Source organism: Passer montanus, unplaced genomic scaffold (genome assembly GCF_014805655.1).
Source record: "Passer montanus isolate IOZ18808 unplaced genomic scaffold, ASM1480565v1 scaffold20, whole genome shotgun sequence".
NCBI classification, from domain to species: domain Eukaryota; kingdom Metazoa; phylum Chordata; class Aves; order Passeriformes; family Passeridae; genus Passer; species Passer montanus.
In genome coordinates this window covers 6924276-6939189 of record NW_024366592.1, presented here as the reverse complement: position 1 = coordinate 6939189, position 14914 = coordinate 6924276, and the positions used below count along the sequence as shown (strand labels likewise).

The 14914-nt window shown below is 39.5% G+C and overlaps 1 protein-coding gene across 3 annotated transcripts in view; it reads left to right on the top strand.

The window, feature by feature from the left end:
• Window positions 1-14914, top strand: part of LOC120501714 (potassium voltage-gated channel subfamily KQT member 1-like) — a 415370-nt gene that overhangs the window by 20327 nt on the left and 380129 nt on the right. For all 3 annotated transcript variants that reach the window (XM_039708327.1, XM_039708326.1, XM_039708328.1), the window contains exons 4-5: window positions 10684-10810; window positions 13923-14001. In XM_039708327.1, coding sequence (XP_039564261.1) covers window positions 10684-10810; window positions 13923-14001 — 206 coding nt within the window. The remainder of the gene's footprint in view (window positions 1-10683; window positions 10811-13922; window positions 14002-14914) is intronic.

Genomic DNA, 14914 nt, shown 5'->3' with positions numbered 1-14914 from the left:
GGGAGAATCATTACTCTCATCTACTTCATATCACAGCTGACTGTTCATAAAACTAGAGTTTTATCTCTCCAAGTGCATTCTGCCTGCTCTCTTGAAACTGGGAACAGAGGACACTGCCAGTGTGGTGAAAATCAAAATTGGGCCAGAGGATCTAGTGGATCAAGTTCAAAGTGCAATTGGTTTGTTTTTCTTGTTAGTGAAGGACCCTGTAATTCTTTGTATAGCCCTCAGCAGCAATAAATACTGGCATGTGATGCTTGTGGTATTTCCCCACTTGTGAGAAAACTGCTTTTCATTATATTCCGGTAGATTAACAATTGGGAAGGATCAACGTCAAAAATGTCCTGTTGCAAGTTGCTAAGGCCTGACAAGAGGGATAATACTTGGTACTTGAAGACATGGAAATGCTTTTGGGTTTTCATAGAGAGGATGAGATGGTGTGCCAAGTACAATTTTGGATAATATGAGTCACTGGAGTAGAGATGAGACATTGGTAACAGCTGTAGTACTAGATGTGTCCTAAGACACCAGAGCCTGGTGTTTCAGAGATGTCGTTTTGTTAATGTTCTTAAGAGGTCTGGATGGCTTAAGGGAATTTATTGTCCAGTGTGAAACTGATTCAGACAAGCTCTGTGAACATACCATGGAGGGAATATCAGAGTGTTTGTAGCTAGAATAGAAAAAGGGGATTGAAGAAGCAGTTGCTGGAACTCAGAGTAAAATAAGCCCCAAATGTTTACTCTCCCCTCATTTCCTAAGCATATGTTCTCAAGTCTCTGACAATTCAAGTGAATTCTGGAGGAAAGGAAGGTGATTTTTAGCCCTGTGTTTCAGTGTGAAGGCCAATCTCTTGTCTTTGAGATGACTGAAAACATTGCATAGCCACAGGTTCAGGTGCAGGCTGATGCTGGGCCTCCCCTCTGCTGTAGTTATTTTATTTGATGCTCTTGCTTGGGCTCAAAGGAAATGTCTGTTCTTTGTACTTACAAACAGAAGACAACATGTAAATCTCTGTCACTGTGGTAAAATCAGTTTACTTTCACTATAGCAGGATTGGTGAAATTGCTTGTATTGAACTTGAAATGTTGTTGTTTGAAGGATGTTTTTGTTCTCAAGCTGTAAAATATTTTGTGTGTTCCCTGTCACTCTTGCAAGAGTTCTTCCCAGCTCTGTCTGATGTAGTCCAGTTTAATTTTTTTCATGTATACACATTGTATGAGATTTATTAATTCCTGACTGGGTTTCTTTCCCTCTGCTGAGTATTTTGTAGGCAGCATTTGAGGGGAGTGACAGTGGCATTGGCACAATGGCTTGTATTGGTAAACACCAACAGAATGGGTGATGAACACAGCTTTTTCTGAATCTTTTATACTTGCTGAGAGAAGCCCAGCGTTTCCAATACTGTTAGAAATGGATCACAATGACAATGTGCATGCTATTTAACAATGTACGAAGCTTAAATGAATGTGGCATTGGTTTTTGTTCAGATTGTGCCTGTAGTGTGTTATGAAAATGAGCCTGTAGCTTCCCCAGCCTTGCTTGGTCCTGTATCTGTACCAGAGGAAGATTTCTCACTGGGCTATCCAGCAGTACTGAGGATCTGATGCATTGAAAAGTTCTTGCACAGTGTGTGGGGAAACAAGTGCAGTGGAACAAGGCAGAGTTGTGAATAAAGTATTTGCAACATTCAAGAGGATCCTGAGTTACAGCTGAGTTTCATTCCCTGTTGCCCCAGGTTTAGGTAATATTTTTTTCCTCCCATTTTTGTCTCAAGTTCTAATTCTCTAATAATACCATTATAATTTTATCTGGTTCTCTGATTATTCTGTTGAAAAAGTGTTTCTAAAAATTGCCAAAGCCTCTTGATTAGGCTTTTGCCTCTACAGGAAGAGGCCATAATGTTTTCTTGATGATCTAAGTAGTTTGTGTGTCAGTTTGTTTTGATTTGTAAATGGCATCTAGATCTTTTAGGATATAGAATGAAAAAATAAACCATGAAATCAGCCAGGTGTACCTCCTTTGAGGATTAATCTGTTTTTATGGTTAGAGGCCATATATTTTTCTACCAGGAGAGGTCACCATGGTAGTTTCTAAAAGACCAATTTTTATTTTTATTTAATTGCAAAAGACCTTGCAAAAAAAAAGAGCTTCTTAGCTTGTGGGACAACTTTCACTAACTGTGCCAGTCTAAAAACAACAACAAAATATTATTTTCATTATACACATGATGTTTTTACACACTGTAACAGCACAAAAAACATACAATTTATATAATGATAGTGTTACAGGAGTAAGGGAAAAGTTTTGTCTGATTTAGTATCTTGACGTTAATTATTTTTTAAATTTAAGAATACTGAGTGTATTCTTAACTTGGAGAAAATAGACTGGTTTTGCTGTAAATCATATTGATTAAACTGGTGAGTTCAGACCCTGTGGTACCTCCCTTTTGGAGACAGACTTTATGCATCTGATTTCCTTTGAAAAAGGAAAACAGAAGAGTCAATATACAAAAGAATTTCATTTCTTTGCTGGAAAAAGTGCTGGCGTCTCTCCCAAACACATGAACACCTGTAGTTCACAGCACTGCAGCACCAGAGGGTACACAATTCCCTCAAAGACTCTCTTTTCAGAGTCCTCACTTGTTGCCTTGTGGAAGAGTCCTTACTGCCCCCTTGGTTGCTGGAAATTCTCATGTAGTGACTACATTTAGCATGGATCAGCACGCCTGTGCTTGCAAATTCTATTGGAAAAAATGCTGAGATGTGAAATCAGAAGTTCTCACACCAGCTACTGCTCAAGTTTTTGGGCCAGAGACTCACCTTGGGGCTGTATTTAGGAGGAGGATCTTGTGGAAGAGTTTTTGGCTGCAGATGGGTTCTTGTTGTTACGTGGCTGTCCCAAAGTCACTGCTGAGTTTTGGGTTTATATGATTTTTTTCTGCATCACGTGCCATGAACACACACATCCTCCTGCTCTAAATATAGGCAAGGCTGTCCAGAGTACTCAAACTTCAGAGTGCCAAATGATAATTGGCTTACTTAGGCCAGCTAAGGCATGTCACTGTTTAACTGCTCTGGTTCTGAACTGGACATCTGGGTGGCTTTTCTCTTTGGAATAACAAAATTTTCCAAGTGAGGGTTCTGAAAGGAGGCCAGTGGAGGCCTTCCTCCACTGAGGACTTCCTATCTGCAGTGGAGGAGCTCTCCTGTTACTTTTTGTTTGTCTCTGGTTTTGCCCCATCTAAACTGTGTAGCTTTTGGGCCAGCTCCAAGCTGTAGGAGAGGAGACACAAGCCTGCAAAAAGCTTAATTGAGTAGTCCCTCTGTTTTATGGTGAAAGCATTCTAATAGGTTTGAGGTTGTTTTCTCCACCCCATCAAGGCATTCAGTGTTAGAAAGTAAAAAAAAGGTGCCATTTTTATCTATTTCCTGCCTCTGTGGTAGTTTATAATTTTAAATCAGGTCTTTGCCATATAGCATGAACATTTAGGGCTTTCCCCAGGTCTGTTTGATAAAGTGATCATTGGATAGTGCAATACATGAAGTTCACAGGTGCTCTTCCTGCTGGCCTCACCACACTGTTTCTTACAGCTGATAATGGACTTCTTACAGGGTATCTCATAATAATTCATGGCATTTTGTGATATGTGTGCAGTGTATATTGCCTGGGTGACAGCAGGTGTTCCATGAGGTGGCCAGTCTCATAAAGGCACTGACAGCCAAACTGCCTCGGGAGAAAATACATTTATTCCTGTATGCTGTGGGAGAGCCAGACCCTGCAAGAGCAGAATATACATGAATAAAAAGAAACGTATGGCTCATAAGCATTTGCTGTATTCTTTTACTCCTGTAAACTTCTGAGAGAGAAAGCAAGGAGGAGAATTCCTGTTTCTTTCTGAGCTTCTTGTTGGTCTATGGGAAGATGAAAAAATAGATTGGGAATATTATATTATTACAATACAAAGCATTATTAAAATAGAGATGGAATATTGTTTCATACATAAAACATATTAGGCAAAAATACTGAGTCCACAAGTCTTTCAACACATTGTATAAACTCAAGTTGTCTGCTGAGTGAGCTTGCTGAGTTGCCATTGTTTTTCTGGAATCAAATGCAACTCTCAAGCTTCTCAGTGTGAATTATAATTCAGTTATTCCTTTGGGTTATATTATCTTGTGCCTAATGAACCACAGAACACACTCAATGATTTTCAAATGTCTGAAATAGAAATCCTTCTGCAGTAAGTAAGGCTAATGAACAAAGCTAATTAACAAAGAGCCAAGTCGTAATTCCCTTAGTCAAGTTTGACTCACTGGGGCTCAGTGGAGTTCTCTGTGCAAATAGGTTTTAGAATATGGCTGAGAGGCTTGAAAAACATTTCTTGGGATTGAGGGGAAGGTGGAGAGACACATGCAGGATTTTCTCAGTTCCTCTCCTCAAAATATTGACACCCTCCCAAATCAAGAGGTTAAAAAACATGGAAGTAATTATTTAAAATTCTGAAGTGCGTATTCACATTGGATTATTTTCTACTCCAAGAGCAAAGCTAAACCCTTCACCACCTACCAGAGGTGGTCCCTTCAGGTATGTGCTGGGGGGAGCTGGAAGGCTTCTGTGGATTTATAGAGAAATTAGAATTTCAGGCACTAACTTACTGAATCTTATTCATTCTCTATTTGATTATATTTACCTTAGTGGCATCTTTCAGAATAAAGCAATTTGGAAAAAATCCTTGTCAAAAATAGTTGATTTTCTTTGGAGAAAAAAATGTTACCTGCTTAAATAGAATTAAAAAATAACTCTTCCTCTGTGACTCACCCAGCTCACTCGAATGTGGCTGGGACAGAGGGAGCACCATGTGCTTCCCTCATGAGTGTACAGCTTCATTCCATGCAGGAAACAGCAAATAGCAACAAGATGAAAGACAAGCATACTCCTGGTAGGAAGTCAGCAAATTCAGCATATTTGTCAGGTGTGCATGAAAGTGTATTTTTAATGAAATGCTAAATCCACTTGTATGCAAACAACAGCCTGTGAGTGTATTGGTTTCACCTAAAAGTTGGAATTGTGAGTAAGTTAATGGTACTATAGGACACTTAGAAGCATTTGGCATTTTTTCTTCTGTATATTGGGTATTCTATTTTCACATAGGATGTCTCTCATCTTTGCAAGAGCCAGCGTGATGGTAGGAAAGAAACATTCTCAGTATCAGTAGGTTTTCGTGGCATTTGAGTAGCTATTAAACTGAACAGGTCACTAAATGGACATTTTCAGCTGTAAGGACTGGAAAACCTTGAAGACAGGTTATCAGATTAAATTTGGGACATAAGTACACGTGTGCAAACATTTGGACTAGTAAACCTTTATGCCTCTTTCTGAGGCTTCATTGTCTGGAGCTGCCATTCCTTGATTGAATCTCCGTGAGAACACACTATTCATTTAGCCATCCCACTTCCTCCTTTTACCCCCGCACCTAAATATTCCAATAAAAAAGTGAAGAGAGCCTTGTGTGTGCTCTCCACCTAAAACACAGCTGCAGCTGAGAAAATACCCTTCTTTTTCATGTGTGCACTTTAATCACTCCGGCGAACTTCCCTCTCCTGCTTCCCCAGTGCAGTTATCCATAACCAAACTGGGATAAATTATAAATTCCAGGCTATATATTTAATTTACACACACACACACACACGCCTGTGTAAAAGTGCTGGGTTTCTGTGTTAATGCAGGCATTTTTTAATTCGGTTATCAATGACATTCTTGGATAAAAAGTTGATGGCTTTTCCACAAGGGTTTTTTATTTGATTGCTTGAATTATATATGGGTGGAAGTTTTTTGTATACATATTTCCCTTTAAGCTTATTTTTGCATCTTTTTCATTAAATTAATAAAATGAAATTATTCTAAAAACAGCATAAACATGACTATGTATTATTTTATTATCAATTTGGTGGAGGGAGGGAAGCTTTATGCAGTGGATAGATGAGAAAAGTAAAAAGAATCAAAGATGAAATTAATTTAAGGGCAAGGACTATTATATCCTTATGTGCCTTAAGTCTTTTTTCCAGACAAGAAGGAGAAGCACAGAGTAATGGAATGCTGCTACTGACTTCAGCAGAGGTGTTAGATAGCACAGACCCCATTTAAAATCTGTAATTAAATTCATTTCTTGGTATTCCTGTGGCAATTTGAGTTGCTACAATCAAAACAGGATCAAAACTGTGACATGTAAGTGTGAAGAATCGACTCTGATGTGCATCTTATTTTTAGGAAGCAATGGTTTGTTCCCACTCATTATTTTTTGTTTCAGTTTCATTATAGGAGTTCATCCCTGGCTCTCTGTTGATGCCAAACGGCTTTCCAGGTCTATTAAATCTGCTCAGAATCCTTCATCATGCATTTCTTCCTTGACTACTTCCAGGAGAAGGGGAAAAATACTGTTGGGAGCCAAAATCAAAAGGGTTTGTGGGTTGCTTGTGAGTGTAATCCCATTTTGAAAGCAAGGGTTCTGGAAAATTGCAGAAGGCTGGAGAACGATGTCAAACTGACACACAGATGGATGTAAATTTCATTTGCAGATTGTTTCTGCTGATTTTGTTCTGGTTCATATTTTGTCCACAAGTCCTCACCATCATTTGTTACAATTTTAGTGAGAATTAATACTTTTTTCTGCCTTTACAGAAAATTGCTGGGTTGGTTTTTTTTTTCCTTTTACCAGAAGGTAAATGTGAGGCAATAAATTTAAGGCTCTGAAAAGTGTTTATGTGTAGAAGAGGAAAAGGAGGGAGGTTAGGGCATTTTTTAGAAGGTGAATTTAGTGAGGTGAAGCTTGATCAGCCTTGGCAGCTGTGGAAATGGATGTCTCCTATCTTGCATTGGGAGTACACACAACAAGAGTGTAAATGTCATAATCTTCCTTGGTTTTTTGAGGGACCACCTGCAGAGCTGTGATGTTTGTCCAGTTTCCATGCTTTTTTGGACTTTGGCCTCTCTGAGGGTGCCAACAAATGTGTTAACGGCTGTGGTTTTGGTAATGTGGACACCTGTCCAGGACAAAATGAACTGTGATTAGTAATTAATGTCAAATTTGTTGAAGATGTAAGTTCTTCCTTTTCCTCCTTCCTGTCAACAATTTATTTTTTCTTTCCATGGACTGTGCAACCTTGTTGACCACGTCAGGGTTTTCGGACATAACCAAGATGGGTTCTGATTATAAATAATTTATTTTTTCTTTCCATGGACTGTGCAACCTTGTTGACCTCGTCAGGGTTTTCTGGACATAACCAAGATGGGTTCTGATAATAAAATACCCTCAGGCCAGATGTAGTTTTAATTTAGCTTTTAAAAGTGTCCTTGGGGATAATCAAGGAAAATCTAAGAAGTTTTTTCTTCCTTGGCACTTCTCTGATTGTCTCCTTTCTACACAGCTTTTCACCAAAAGCAATTGTAACATGCAGGCCCATGAAGATGATTCTTCCACTGCCATAAACAGTGCTCTGCTTCCTTTAGTGGAACTTAGGGATTCCTAAGAAGAAAAACAAAATGCCAGAGTGATGAACCTACCAAGAACCTTCTAAAACCATACACAATTTAATAAGTGAGAGAGTGTCTTGCAAGATTCCAGAAATGCAAAAATTCTTTTCCTTTGCAGATTGTTCTTATGATTTGATTTAACTATTATACTGGAATAAATATTTATATTTAGACTGTAGACAGAATGCAAACTTAGAATTACTTATAGATGCACTTGATAATACATATACTAAAAATGAAACTTGGGGAGTTAATTTGCTGTGTATTTTCTTGTGCTTCTGCCTTGAAAATGGCTGTAAGCTTTCTTAGTTTTGTACTAACTCTTGGTTTATTCAGGCTGAAAGTGCCAGGCAAAAAAGGGGAAGACTGTGCATATTTTCTTGGTTCTCATTCCAGGCAAAACAAGGAGGCTGAAGTGAACACAGAAATGTTAACCTAACTTTGTTAAAAATCAAAATTAACATGAATTTTTGAGGATTAGTGTAAAGTTTTTTCTTATTTGTTTTTTTTCAGCTTTGAAATATTTTGGTCTCTCTTGAGCCATTCAGAATGTCAGTTTTAAAATCAAGTTGGTATTGTCATTCAGTGAAAATTGTGATTTAAGTGTGTTTTGCTTTTTGGGCGCTTTAGAATCCCCCAGGTGCAGATTGAGAGCACGTTCAAGTTAAAATGTAAACATTTTCCAGAGCTGTAACTCATGCAGTAGGTGTTTGGTGACTTTGAATTACTGGGTACAGTTTGGGTTGGAGCAAAGCCTAGAAGCTGTGCTTGGGTTGTGCTACCACACTGCAACAGAGAGGAAAACAAGGAAGGGGGCAACAAAGATCTCAGTGAACCTGCCCACGTTTTGATCTTCAATAATCTGCTTTCTTTAGAAGCATTTTGAAGTACACCTACCCTTAGTCATGATTGAGTGCTTCACAATGCAGTGCTTAAAAGAGTGGAATATTGAAATATTGACAATTCATTTATTTATGTGTTGGATATACAGCTCACCTCTGTCACCAATCCTTATGAGTGATTTTATCTTCCCACATATCAACTGGGAATATCATACAGAGGACTCAAACAGGTCCAGGAGATTTCTGAGTATGTTGAAGAGAACTTCCTGGCACAGGCGGTCAACTAGGAAAGGTGTCCTCCTAGATTTGTTGTTTATGAGGAACTTGTGGGCAAAGTGATGGCGGGTAGTTGTGTCTTGGTCACGGCGACCTTGAAGGAGCTAAGTTTCAAAAGCTGGTGATAGAAGAGAAGCTGTCAGCAAAACTTGGATCCTGGATGTGTGAAGAGCAGTAGAGGCTGGTTAGTAAAGTCTCTTGGGAATCTGCTCTTGGAGGTACTGGGGAGTCTGAATGCTGGTCACCTTCTCAAAGCCATCTCCTCAGGCAGTTCCAAAGGGTTGGAAGAAGGCCCGAAGACCATCTTGGCTGAGCAGGGATCTTCTAGAACTTGGGGAGGAAAAGGGAGCATGTGGGGGGCTGGGGGACATGGGAGGAGATTCTGTCCCCAAGGTACGGAGAAAATTAGTGCAGCCAAAGCTCAATTGGAGTTCAAGCAGGCCAGCACTGGGAAGGACAATAAAAGGGACTTTTACAAATATGTTCATAGCAAAAGGGGAATCAGAAATAGCATTGGGCCATGGCTTTACGAGATTGGTCACCCCAAAAATAGCCACATAGACAAAGCAGACATTTAATGTCCTCTTCACTTCTGCCTTCAACAACGGTGTGCCCTGGGAAGTCTGGAATTCTGTTGGAAAACCATGAGTGTTGGGGGGGATGATAAAATATCAGTCCACACTGAGTTTGTTTGAGGCTTGCTGCTACAGCTGGATGTGCATAAATCATGGGGCTTGGTGGGATTCATCCCAGGATACTGAAAGATGTGGCAGATGTCATTGTGGGACCTCACTCCATTTATTTTTCAGTGGTCTTGAGAGTCTGGAGAGGTCCCACTAAACTGAAAGCTGGAAAATATTGTCCCAGTTTTCATCCTTGAAAGAAGGAAGTCCCTGGTGATTTCAGACCTGTCAGTCTCATTGCAGTGCCTGGTAAAATTATGGAGAAAGTTGTTTTGGGAGTTATTGAAAAACACTCAAGAGACAACACAGTCATTGATTACAACCAGCACAAGTTCATGGGGGAAAGTCCTGCTTAACCAAGTCAAATTTATCCATAGTAGACTAAGGAAAGTCAGAAAATGTGGGTTTTTTTTTATTTCAGCAAAGCTTTTGATCCAGTCTTTAACTGAATCCTTCTGGATAAATGCTCTAGAGTTGCAGTAAGCAGGGTCACACCAGCCTGGCACTCAGTCACTGGCGGGACCCCAGGGTTCAACTTTACAGCCAGTGCTCTCCATTGTGTTTTTTAAGTGATCAAGACAGAAATCAAATGCACATTAAGTTAGTTTGACAGCTGTACTAGACTGGGGAGAGCTGTGAACTCCCCCAGGTACAGAGGTCTTACAGAGAGATCTGGATAGACCAGAGAGCTGGGCAATCACCAACTGTATGGAAATGCACAAAAGCAAGAGCTTTACTCTCCCCCTGAGATGAGCCTGTCCTGGTTATACACACAAGCTGAGGGACAAGAGGCTGGAGAGCAGTCCTGCATGGGGAGATCTTGGGGTTTTGATGCAAGTTCAGTGTCAGTCAGTGTGCCCTGGCAGCCAGAGGGGTCACCTGTGTCCTGGGGTGCACAGGGATGGAGGGAGGGGATTGCCCCACCCTGCTCTGCACTAGTGCAGCCCCACCTCGAGTCCTGGGGGCAGTTTTGGTGTCTCAATAGAAGAAGGACATCAGAACATGAGAGTGTGTCCAGAGGGGGGCAGCCCAGGTGGGGAAAGGCCTGGAGGGCGAGGAAGTGTCAAAACAAAAGAAGAATAATGTGGCTTTCGCTATGATATACTGATGGAATGGAGCTTAAACCATCTGTTTATTCATGCAAATCACATTCAGGAACTGATCATCTCTCCCTTTTATTTACTGCCTGGCATATGCATACAAAAAATCAACAGATTATGCTAAATCGTTTTTATTGCATCATCTATCTCAACAAGCTCATTTGTATTAGTCCTATGAATAAATTAGATGTGCAAACCGTACTTACAATGAAAAAGCTGAACTCTGATCTCTTCCCCTTTCCACTCTGTTAGGAAATAGTTCTGGTGGTGTTTTTTGGTGCTGAGTACCTGGTCCGGCTGTGGTCTGCAGGCTGCAGGAGTAAATATGTTGGCTTCCAGGGAAGGATCCGGTTTGCCAGGAAGCCAATATCCATCATTGGTAAGTTTTAAACTCTTTTGCAGCCCTCCTGCTTGTTGTAAATAAAAATGCCCACTTCTGCAGGGGCCTTACTGCAGTTCTGAGCTACATCTACCCCTCAAGCATTTATCTGCTTTGTGATTTCTCTTCTTTTGGGTTGCTAGGACACTTAAAATACATCTAAGGCAGACATCAACCTTAGAAAGGCAGGACTGTAAAGTGGAGAAATTACTAAACCTTGGGCAATTGCAGGGAATTGACAAGATTTTGAACACAGAATCCTTCCTTGGGTACAAACAAATTTTTCATCTTCTTCTAGAGCTGGTCTATTTTTGTGATGTAACCATGAGGCCCGTAGGGAATCGTTTTTACTCCTCATTGTGTTCTTGATTTGCCTCTCAATTAATAAGTGGTTCTTATGTTGGTATATTAGAAAAAGTGTGGTCTCATTGAACTGTGTTCTCTCTGCTGGTATTTTGGTACTACCACACTACCACTTATGAAATACAATGTTTGTATTGTGTCCCCTGGGCAAGACACCGTGGGTTTTGTTAAGAAAATCTAAGAGTGACTATAACTGGTTGTTCACTCACAGTGTCAGTACTTCATTTAACCTTCGAAATTTCCCTAAGGATATAATACAGTGGAAATCAAGATTTGCTTTTCCACATCAAATGCAGATGGGACAATGTCTGCACTGACAGAACAAGGTAAACTTAGGAAATACCTTTGCTAGAAATTATTGAATCCTACTGACTCATCCTATTATTTTCAAATCAACATGAATAAAATACAAACACTGGAAAAATAAATTAAATTATTAGAACAGAAAGTAAAACCTAATGCATTCATTTTTATTTCTTCATTAATATGAAAGACTTTATTTTAAATTTTGAAAAAAATTCCACTAAAATTTCTTTGACAGCAGGGAGATTTCTTCTGTGGGATTTTGTTCCCTCTAAAATTTGGATTAGTTCTTAGCAAGTTCAACATGGAAAATCCCAGACTGAGGCAGAAGGAATGTTCTGAGACACACAGGCTCAGCAAAAAGTTGGGAGGTGGATTCTGATACAAAGGTCTGGGAGAAGAACGTTTGAAGAGACTGACAAGCAACCAGGAGCTTGAAGGGAAATCAGCAGGGGCTGGAATTATGTGGTATTGAAGGGTGTCAGAGAAAGGGAAGGATATGCTGAAGATCTAGGCTGTAAAATAAGGCTGTTTGGACCAGTAAATTTGGATTAATAAGGGAAATCTAAGCACTGGAAACTGGGATGAAAACTAGGAACAAAGTAGAAGCAAAATAGAAGAACAGGTTTGGAGAAAAAGAAAGGAAAAGAAATATCTCTACCATGAAGAGCACTTTCAGAAAAGAAGAAAGTGCAAATGAAAAAATATCTTTTACTCTCTATGCTTGGTTGAGCTCATTTTCTAAACATCAGTCTTTTCCACCTTTAGTGCCTGTCTTCAGGTGGATGTGTGCATGTCTGACAATTTAGTCAAGACATGATAAATAATTTGCTAAAGGGCAAAGATCTGTGTTATGATGTGATGGGAAGAAAACCCACCCTAAATTCCTATGTTTACAAATACACATTCACACACACACATGATAAAAGAAAGCATAAAAAAATTTGCAGTCCAGCACTGAAAAACTAAGATTAATCCCAAATAGAAACTCTTTCTCTAGGCTCATCTCTCCCTTTATTCATTTTCATTTTCATTTTCACTTTCATTTTCATTCATGCATAATGAGTGTAGTACAGTATTTTAACTGACTGTGTGCTTTCCCTTGAAGAGCAATCCAGCTTTTACAGCAAAAATCAGGCGACACTGGAAATTAATTCAACTCAGAGAGTGAAGGATGCTGTTGGTTATAGAACTTCTGCAGTATTTGTTGCAGCAACTACATGGTTGTAAATGAGGCAGGAGAACGTTTAGAAGGAGAGGGAGTCAACCTTGTTGAAGGAAACTGTTGTTGCTGCTCAGGTTGTATCCCATCCTGCCTCCTGCCCAGGCATCCCATGGAAAGTTGGTTAAATCAGTTTTCACAAGTAGGTCTCATTTTCTGAATGTCCAAAGGAAGACTTTGAAGTTGGGTTGCAGAGATTCGGAGCCCTCACAGCTGCAAGTGAAGTCAGCAGGGCTGGTGTTTTGAAGTGCTGTATAAAGTTAAGTGCTTTGAAGAATAAAGTACAGCCTGTTTCAAACTGGCAAAGGAAAGTTTACCAAGGTTTTCTTCGTTCTGCCTCCATTTGCTACCCATTTATAATACTATCCTTTATTTTTGGGTTAGAATTTAAAAGGGAAGCATTTAGATGCTCTAAAGAGGTTTACCACAGAAATGCCTGTAAGGAAATAAAAAAAAAAAAAATCTCATAATAATGTTACAGCAAGGTTAAATAATTAAAATAAATGGACATGCTCACTGAACTGGGATGGGGAAAAACAAGGGATGCTGTCACTCTAAATTCACTCTATCATTTGTGTTGTATAAAGCTGGAACTGTGTAAACTGCGAAGTTGTGGAAACAAACCAAAAAAAGAGAAAGAACTCTGAAAGAATTCTGGAAACAATTATTTTTTCATACAAATAAAGACAGCATCACAAAGTAAACTCACAATCCTGATTTGTTTTAGCCAGCCTTTCTTCTGACAGTTCCATTAGGTTTGAAAGCTTGGCTTCACAGCTTTGATGCAGCTTTCATACCAAGTGTATGTGTGTATGTATGCAGGATACTTCATGGATTTCATTATTGCATGATGCAAACCCTTGCATTTCCTCTTGTTTCAGAAGCCTTTAGCCAAAATATGGGTTCATTTCTAGGCTGCACAAATGCCTTTGCATTTTTTTTGGCAAGCAACCTAATCTGTCAGGTTCTTTGAAAGATCTCTTACTGAATTCATCCTTGAAGAAACTGTAACCACTGAGGTTTTGATGTGAAACTATGACATAGATTTAACATGCCCACCAAATTTCAGCTAACAATTTCTTTTTTGAAGTGCTTTCCTTAGTCTGCATTTGTTGTGGTTTTTTCAGTGCTGAGATTAAAAAAAAAAACAAACAAAAAAAACCAAAAAACCAAATTAATACATTCTTTCTTCTTTTGATTGTTTGTTTGTTTGTTTTTTAACAGATCTGATTGTGGTAGTAGCCTCAATTATTGTTCTGAGCATAGGATCTAACGGGCAGGTGTTTGCCACCTCTGCAATAAGGTAAGTTCTCCTGTCACTGCAGCTCTTCACTACCACAGAGGTTATTAGGTGTGTATCTGATTGCCTAATTCCTAATTTAGCAGCATGTCTGATTGCCTAATTCCCAATTTAACTGCATGTCTGATTTTTTTTTACTCCATTGGAGCACTGGGCACTGGGGCACTGGGTGCTCTTGTGCTTGGTGACTGGTTGGGAAACGAGTGCAGGGGCAAGGCAAATGGAAAAATGGTGGGAATGCTGAAGCCAAGTGGAAAAAATGAAACATTGTGTCCTATTTAAAACATCAAACAACTGTCTCTCTGAGACAAGAGAGAATTACAGAGCATGGGTTTATTTAAGAAGTAATCCAGACAGTGCTTAACTCAGTGCTTTTTGAGTATGAGTAATTACTTTGTTTAAAGAGTAATTATGCTTTGGTGGATTTGTTTGGCACGAGTAACTTACACTGTACATGAAGCAGAAACATTTGATGTACACAGTGTTTGTTCAGCTTGTATCAAGTACTGCAGGCTTGTTTTGGGAGGTGAAGTGAGTAAACAGAAGAATGATAAGCAGTAAATGTAAGTCCTACTCCTAATTTAACATCTAAGATGTGCTGCATGTTTTGTCACAAGCCTCTGCTTCCCAGTGCAATGGAATCACTGGGAAGTGGGAATGTCCAGTACTGTCTAAACTGTCCAGGTGTGTAGGCAAACACTGGGGACAACTACATGTACAGAGTGTTTTTAAGGTAATTCTTACAGCAGAACATTCACCCTTACCTGATGGTAAAGACTCCACCCAGGCAGCAGGAATATCAGCTCCTCTAGGAAAAGAGAAAGGTGCATGTGGAAATTTCAAGGGTTGGGGTTTTTTAATTTACTTGTAAGCACAGGAAGGACTTCAGTGAAAAGGCCCTGTGTGTTTATATGTG